This window comes from Ischnura elegans, chromosome 2 (genome assembly GCF_921293095.1).
Source record: "Ischnura elegans chromosome 2, ioIscEleg1.1, whole genome shotgun sequence".
In the NCBI taxonomy this organism is placed as follows: Eukaryota; Metazoa; Arthropoda; class Insecta; order Odonata; family Coenagrionidae; genus Ischnura; species Ischnura elegans.
In genome coordinates, this window is record NC_060247.1 from 54,983,141 (window position 1) to 54,992,488 (window position 9,348).

At 35.7% G+C, this 9,348-nt stretch overlaps 1 protein-coding gene across 5 annotated transcripts in view; it reads left to right on the top strand.

Annotated features, from left to right (window-relative positions):
• The window catches only part of LOC124153752 (arylalkylamine N-acetyltransferase 1-like), a 194,584-nt gene extending 189,563 nt beyond the window's left edge, over positions 1-5,021 (top strand). For all 5 annotated transcript variants that reach the window (XM_046527103.1, XM_046527105.1, XM_046527102.1 and 2 more), the window contains one exon: positions 3,595-5,021. In XM_046527103.1, coding sequence (XP_046383059.1) covers positions 3,602-4,348 — 747 coding nt within the window. In that variant the 5' untranslated portion in view covers positions 3,595-3,601 and the 3' untranslated portion in view covers positions 4,349-5,021. The remainder of the gene's footprint in view (positions 1-3,594) is intronic.
• Positions 5,022-9,348: the final 4,327 nt, after the last annotated feature.

Sequence of the window (9,348 nt, forward strand, 5' to 3'; positions counted from 1 at the left end):
ACTGACGACTTGACTTATCATTTTGGCTTACAAAAGCAATGACCGCGTCATATAACTCACAGACATGGTTTCAAATACTTTGGAAGCATCTTATTCAACAGAAGATCAATAAATAATATCATAAATACCAATTAAATCCATCATCTGTGTTATAATTAATGAATGAACTTAAAATACATATATCGGCATCTAAATCTATCGAGCTACAATTAACAACCAAATTCAGTGTTGCCTTGGTCAGGCAACGTTGCTAGTGACCCATTTTACAGAACTCGAGGACCTAGAACTTCAATTTGAAAAACGGGACGGCAAAAAGTGATGCTTTAATGGGCCTTTTGAACAGACCTCCTTTGCCTTGGAATCACCCAGTAAAGGAACTTTCTGGCATGGTGCTTTCGTGCAAGGCCACAAAATTCAGCAGCATTCCGTCGCTATTACCTTGTGACGTAGCATGCGACATTCCTGTGGGTATTCGTACGTGCACGTAAAGGATTACAGAAAACGCATCGCAAAATATTTCAACAAGATTGACCGTAACAAGGGAGAGGATGTGACGTAAATTGGAGATGATAGGTATTTCAAGTCGATCTCAGCAGACTTTCTCGTACATTTTTCTCGTCTCATTGCTTAGAACCCTTTGATGCGCATAAACAATTCCGACCATATCTAAATTCAAGACAAGTTTCAAACGCACATTTTGATGCATACGTATATTTTTCTGGGGTATACATTTCTAAAGAAGTTGGTACGTCACTGGCCAATGCTATCGAACGAGAAAAGTGTTGAGCAGGGCTGAATTAGGTACCAACACAAAATATGATGGAAAGGTAATGATTATTATCCATGTGCCAGCGAGATGGAAGCAATATTTCTACGTTAATACATATACACATCCGTTGTTTTTCAAACTTTAAAATCGACCGATAATCGAATCGAGGGCATTCTGCTTTCCGGGCACGGCTGACCACCTACCCGGAAAGCAGAAAGTCCGTGGATTCCCGGTCGAGGAGAAATTTTTCCATGTGTTCCATTCTGTCTCCACACCATCGCAGTGTCATCGTCATGTTTATGTACTCGTGTCTATTTGTTTCAACTCCTATTGGTACTCATGCACGAATATTCGGCAAATGCGACGTAAGTGAATGTGATATACATACAATGTTGATAAAAGTACTGAGAAAAACAAACTGGGCTCAATTATAGCTTCTTAGTACAAAAAGTAATCAATTACGAGTACAAATTACTGTTTTTTAGATTTAATCAGTAAAATTAAAGTTACAATTACAATTACTTACCGTACGACTGCCCACAGTAATATGTTGACCCAGCTTTGTAGACCGTATACCTCAACAGCTTTGTAGACCGTCAATTTCTCGTTCACTTTAGATATCGGCACATATTTTAACCGTCGTTGCGTGAATGCACGGTAGTTACAACGATTGCTGGAACAATCGTAATCTGAATGAGGCATTACAAACCAACACCGTTTACACAGCATGTCTACGCACATCGAATCAAATACAAGAATTATTTACCTTAGGAACGGGAAACACAACTTTGCGAGGAATAATTCCGAATACAACACTGCATTGAAAACTTCATTGAAAGCATGCGAAAATAAACACGATTCGAAACCAAGAATGATGTTCCATCTTCACAAATATGAGTAGATAACAGAAATATTTTTTCTCGCAAAAAATTCACCAGTAATTGTAAAACCATCCTAATGATTAGATACCCCGCACGGCACTAAAGGTATCGGACAGCAGGTGCTATTAAAGTTTCATTTCTTTGGAAAGGCAGAGATATATCTGTACTTATCGAAGTGGAAGTCACTATTTTTAAAAAAATACAGGTAATATTACATACATATTAATGAGATTTTAGTGATGTTTCATGATTGTAGCATGATAGCAAGAATAATGGAAACTATGATCCCTTTAGTTTGAGCAAAAGAAACTACAATTAAATTCCTTAGAACTAGGTAAGTCAACTTCCTACACGATTCATATAGTATAACCTACTTTTTTAAATGCTTTAATATATTTACTACCATCAGCAAGTGCAAAAAATGTATTACATTATTATAAGGTGAATAGTGAGAAATGCCTTCACTACTATTGGAATCAAAGTAGCTGACATCTGGTGGCCTATTTGAGAAATGAGACAGGTGATGGGCCGGTTTTTTTTTACTAATGCCTCAGCCCAGAGGTGAGCAAAACGGGTGTGTTTTCAGCAAGTTTGCGAAGCGAATACTGATGTATTTCTCAGTTTTGGATAATGGATGACGTAATTTTCTCTACAGCCGACATTTTGGAGTTTAATAGAGACTTCAAGAGGCCCTTCGTTGAGGGCTGTGAAGTGGAACGCTGTAATCACATATTGGAAGTTGTCATGGTCAAAGCACTGAAGTATTTGGTTCTAGTTACGGGCTTGTAGCCACAAACAAGCGATATTAATGACATGTCACATGAGATACTCGCTTTTCAGAAGAAAATTGGCACTTCTTTTTCAGTTTTCATGTGTAATGTTGGACAATTTTATTAATCATCTATTACAATAGATCATTATTAAAATCATCAAACAATATGATAGGCATCTCCTCACATAGTCATCTGTCCTCAATAAGCTAATATCTTTTGTTTTATTGCAATAAATAGTGATCCAACCTGTATCACTTCCCACTAAGAAACCCTCATTGACTTAATAATTAACAAACTCCCTTTGTCCTGTTTCTCCTGTTCTGCTTTGGATTCACTATGTAGGACTATCTTGCTATTTATGTTAGAATAAACATTCAAAACTTCATAAACAAGTTCTGTTTCTTACCCTACATTAAATATACAGATGCATGACATTCATGGTTCTTCAGCATAGTATGTATTCATGGTGGGTTCAGAATACTACTTAAGAGTTATTTCCTGCACCTAGCCGCTTCACATTATCCTCAGTTGTCACAATTCTAATTATTTCCCCAACCCTAACTTTCCTGGCTTATTGGATAGCTGAAAATTCATTGATAGTTATTACAAAATACTTTGACGTTGTCATGCCCTTCATTTATTTCTGTATGACCAATTTTAATTTTTTCTTAAGTAAGCTAGCTACCTCTTACCCATTCTCAAGACGTGCTCCCACTTCTTGTAAGTGCAAAGCATTATTGGAATTTAAAAAATCAAAAGATTTTTACTTGTATACTCCAATGCAATGTATAATAATTTTACCTTAATTTTCTTAAGCATTTACCAACATAAAATCAGTAAATGAGATTCAGCTTAAAATTTCCACAAGGTCACCAGCTGTCACAGTTTTTTTACCTCCACAATTAATAATCATAATTTAATAATGCAACTGCTTATGAGTTGTACATATATAGGTTTAGTATGGTCTCCCTTAAACATTATTATACAAAACCATTATATTTCCAGACCAAACTTATAGACACAATTGTCTAAACCAAGTCATATCTGTAATAAACAGTCTAAGATATAACTTTTACAAATGACATCTGCACTTCATTTTTATTTTTTCTCCTCTATGTATATCAATTTCTGTATTTAGCTTACTAAATCTCCCTCTTTATCTTAATTTCAGGACCGTAATGGCAGAGCCTTCCTTTGAAATAATCCCAGTCATGCCAGAGGACCATGACAGGATCATGGCCTTCCTCCGGCGGACATTTTTTGTGGATGAACCTCTAAACATTGCCCTAGGTCTGCTGGATGGACAACCGAAATGCCCCGAAGATGGGCGTCCCAGCTGCAAGGCCCTTGAGGCCCACTGCCGGGAGGCCCTGTCCCACAACCTTTCGCTGATGGCCGTGGATGCCATGAATGGAAATGTCGTCGGAGTGACCCTGAATGCTGAGGCAACACCCGAAGGAAGTGAAGACTTAGCCACTGAAGCCATGCTCTGCCCAGACCCCAAGTTCAAGCGTATCCTCAACCTTATGGCACACATTGACAGGGAATGCAAGGTTTTCCAGAGGTTTGGGGTGAAAAGGTTGCTCGAAATGCGGATCCTCTCAGTGGACGGCGAGTGGAGAGGGAAGGGAATGGCGACCGCATTGATAAGGATGACCCTGCAGCAGGCAAAGGAGCTCGGTTACCCTCTTTTCAGGGTTGACTGCACCTCAGCTTTCTCGGCCAAGGCAATGGAGAGGGTAGGACTCAAAAAAATATACACGCTCAAGTACGAGGATTATCTGGAGGAGGACGAAGGGGATAAGTTTGAGAATGGGATAATTGACACAATCATGGCAAGAATGAAGAAGAGAAAGCCAGTGTTCAAGCCAGCACCACCGCATGCTGGAGTCTCCGCTTTTGTGATGGAGATTGAAGGAAATTGAAGGACAACACTGGCAAGGGAGGGATACATATCGAAGGAAGATGATAAGGGTTTACTGGATCAATGCCAGGGCACAAGGATTGAAAGATTGCTTCTCTATACGAGGAGCAAACACAAAATTTTATGAGGCTGTTTCAGTCCACTATTCTATGGGCATCTTGTGGCCTCAGACCGACTGTCAACATTAACATCAGATGGGTTAAAGTCTTGATTATAAGACAGAAGGTACTCATAAATCATGAGACTTGGATGTATACTAAATTTACCAGGGAGAGAGAAAATATTTTAATTTTAAGCCTTAAATTGTTAAAGCGTATCATCACTTACATATAAAAAAAAACATTGAACCATATCAAAAAACTACATAGCAAATGAAAAAAAATAACCAAACTATTTTTCCCTTTCATGAGTTTTTGTGGCCAAAACCACTGACTCATCAACTTATTAAATACATAATTTATGTGATTTTTTCTTATCATGACGAATGGAATTTGCCAATCTGTTGACATTGCAACATGTTTGTGAATTAATGTATCTATACTTATAAAATGCAATATTAAGGCATGAGTGAATGAGTGCTCTTATTATCCAATTTAAAGTAATTATGAAGCCAAAATGTTTGTGTCATAGCAAATATCTAATTCACTTGTTCTGAAATAAAGTTATTTTTTGTATTTTTTTATTCATTGAGAGCACAAAAAGATTTTAGGAATTAAAAAAATAAGATATTAAAATTAACTACAGAAAATTTAACCACATAAAAGAAATTGACTCCAATGCAAAAAAAAACCTTCTAGCTACCAATTTCTGAATCGCGAGAAAAAATTTTTATCCACAAAACTAACTTTTTATACTTTACATTTAAGACACATTTCAGGTCTCATCTTTAGGTAGTGGCTCAGTTAATTTATTCTTATTCTTATTAATGTTTTTCAAAGCCAAAATTTTGGTAAGATAACTTCTCAGCATGACAATAAAGCATGTTGTATGCATTTCACATAGAAATATATTAAGTTTGCTTGGCTGGTAAGACTTCATCAAATTCGAACTATGTACATACTTGAATAAAGAAAAAAATATCGAGAAAACCAGTCATATTACCTACTCTACAATCACCTAGTTTTTTAAAACTTAATCTCTCTTAATTATTGATGACTGATACCAGTAAACAGGAATTAAAATATAGGCACTTTTACATAACTACATAAATTCATTCTAGGCATATGTGAATTTTGCAAAGATCCACACCAGATGGGTTCTAATGCTAATGGCCACTTAAAGAAAGATAAATGCACGTAAAAATGGTTAGGAATACAACTTCCAAAGAGAAGATCAAATAATTTTTGCACAATCACTGATCACATACCCCAAGGATTTTTCAAGAGTCTCTACAAAACAAGATTGAAATATATCCTTACTTACTTGTTGCATTAACATGTAAGGTCTAGAATATATTTGTCAATGCAGCAAAAAATATTGCATACTAGTCGAGAGTCACAGAGCCAGCGATGCATCATCTTGAATGTGTGTGATGGAACAGAAATTGTAATCAAAATTATTTACCAGCCTGCTTCTACAAAGGAGGTAAGTCAAAAGGTTGTATCTGACATCTCTAAACACCAATGTAAGAGTACAGATTCTGACTTTATGTCCTCAGCCCATCAAGGAGCCCGAGGAGCAAACTCACAAACTATATGATACCGATAAGAATAATATACAATGTTTGAGTCTGATTTAAGACTCATCCAGTGAAACTTCCACGCATATAAAAGCATTGTATTTTCTCATTAATATCAATTCAAAGAGGATTGATTGCATTGAACAAAGCTTCACTTTCAATAACATTTTGACTGTGAGGCATCACTATCAATGAGGATCTGACCTTACACCAAAGGTAGAGAATGCCAATCAGCTCAGTCTCTTTCATTGCAAATAGTACAATTTAAATTGTAAGAAGATAGAGTGAATGAGAATCAACACTACAAGATACTTCCCTTGATATATCATTTTACAGCTACTGAGAAGTAATAAATTGGTATTTAAGGGTCATAAACCATATAATAAACCGCATTAGATGCATAAAAACAAGACCAGAAGAGATATTTTGCAAATAAAAATTGCCTCTTGAATTCCATTAACTTATAGCAGGTGAAGAATCAATCTTACTCTCGTTAATATGGTGTATGGATTAATAAAATATATAACAGTATGCATGAAACTTGACTAAATTATATTGTACTGTTCTTGATGTGATGTACCTAACTCCCCTGGTAGTGATGAATAATTCCAAACTGCCATCACAATCACCCAACACTTTCCCATATTTTTATGTGTATGATGATGTCAGTGAATAAACACTTACAGCAAAGAATAGAAATTATTTTGAAGGGAATAATAATTCTTAATCATGCTATGATCCATAAAGAGAAAACTGACAAATAAGAAAAAGTGTGTGGTACTTGTTTCAAGAGAACAAAAAGAGAATTTTATTATCATATCCTGTAGATAATAGGGGATATGTACTAAGAAAAGGCATCAATGTTCAAAAGTGAGAAGAGAGTTAGCACAATAAATTTAAGTTATGAAAGATGGAAATGAAATGAATTAACATTAACTCCTTTTGCCTTCCTAACAAATAACAAAACATCCACAGAATAACACCCTCACAACCATCTTGGATTTAATGTCTTCTGTACACAGTAATTTTACATGCGTGCTCCTTAGTGAAAGGCATATTTCCAGCAACATTAAGGTAAGGAAGGGTTCCATAAAATTTCAAGGTGTTTAATACAGCATTGAACCAAGGGGCCAAACTAGGGCATGCAGGGAGAATACCTATCTCCAGCTGGAGGGGGCTTCCCCAAAAACTTTTCCATATAAAATAATAAAAAAGGGGTTATAGGCAGATTATAATATACCCATAGCAGTAAAATTTGTTAGAAAACACAAGTAAATACCGTATATCTCCTAATATAGTCCCCCCCTGAATATAGTCCCCCCCCCCCAATTTTGAGACCTCAGTTTTGGGAAAAATTTTTAAATGTAAAGGAAGGCAATTTTTCTGTGGTTAGCAAGTTAAGATTCTAGATTCGATAAAATCTATTATTTTCTGTGAAGATTAAGAACAAATCTGTTCACATATTTTCCATCACAACAAAATAACTATACCTAAAACATGTTGTGATCCATTGCATGTATCAGTAATTTATAGTTCCTTAACCAGATGTAATGAAGAAATGAGAAATTTTTTTAAGTATCCAAGGCTATTGTATTTTTTAAACCTTCACAAATTATTAATATTTTTGATTTCCAAATGACTACAGACAATGTCAATATATAAGCTTTAACTTAAAGCCCATAAACAGTATTGCATTTGGCCCTGAAACTTCCTTAGATCCAGTGTAACACACCCATCAACTCATCACAAATCCAAGTGACCTGAAGAATTTAGGAAATCTAAATAAAATTGTGCTAAATAAATTATAAATATTATAAAAATATTGCTATCAAATGCCTGCTAAGCAAAACAATTAAACTACAGGACTTACAAATATCAAAGTAATAAAATTAAGAAATAAACTTTTTCCAACAAACATTAAAACTGAAAAAAAATTATATCAATTTTCAATGCCTCGTCGCGAATCATTGCATAAGTTACACAAAGAGCTTCTGCTTTGCATTTGCGCACAAATTCGACGATATTTTCCTCTAATTCTTTGAATCTGCCGCGTCGAGACCCCCGAAATGACTTCCGCGATGTATTAGCGCTTTGCTAGCGCTGTAAATACTATGATTTACGGCGTATTCTGCAACGGCTATTTTTAAATTGGCATCGAAACTCCGTCTTTGAAGGCCTCTAATCTGCGGCAGGATTGATCCTCATCTTTCTACTTGATCCATCACCTCACTGTTGAACGTAAAATTATTTTTAATAAAGAAAATATCGCGGAAATAATTGCGAAACGTTATGCGACGTAATTTATCGATCCTATTTACCCTGACGAATTGAAGATATTCCTCAATAAATTGATTACACTTTCGATGCTGAGTCGCTGTATTTCGATCAAATGCAGTAATGCCGGCGCTTCTGGTTTAAAGTCGTCGATTATTGCGCCTTTTCAGAAACAAATGCATCACCTATTGCGCATTCTTGTTCTGTGAAGGCGGTAAAGGCAGTGGTTGTAAACACGAACCGCACGGACGTATAGTAGCTACGGACGCAATGAAATGCTAAATCGTCACGAAAGGTTCACTTTATCTGTTTATTTTTCGCAATTATTTAAATCGTGTAGTTATTAAATGAGCGACGGGTACATATACTATTGATTCAATTCTAGTGTTCGATTCATGTAATGATAGTGTGTGTTTAGTTTTCATTTTAATTATTTACTGTTTTGCGTCATTAAGTGATCAGTGTCGATTGAATTATTCTAACAATACTTTTCCAAGAAAAATTAGCGGCTACCCGATGGATTCCGTGAAAACGCATATTCGATATGCTATTTGAATCGGAATAATCGTATCTGTACAACATTTGTGGTAAAAATTGTCTTAATTTCCGGTAAAACGTGGCAGTATTTACTAATATCTCCGATTATAATCCTCATAAATATACTCAAATAGAAAGACTACGAGAACATTAGCCATCATGCCATTATTTATTACTTTATGGTCACCTTTAGTATGCTAAATTGGATTACACTCGATTATAGTCCCCCCCCTTACTTTTCCGCGGCCATTTTTGAAAAAAAGGGGGGACTATATTCGGAGATATACGGTACTTGTAAATAGTGTTATCCTCCAAAAATTTTGATTTTATCAGGTATAAATTTTGACCTGATGGGGGAGTAGGAGAGGATGCCTTTGGAATAATCCAGTAAACCCAATCGCATGCGTCTGCAACTGAAGATATTAATGGACTGTGCCTTAATTAACAAATATGTTTCTTTCAAGATTGAACACCAATATAGGGCTCCAGGAAGAATAGAAAAATAGGATAGA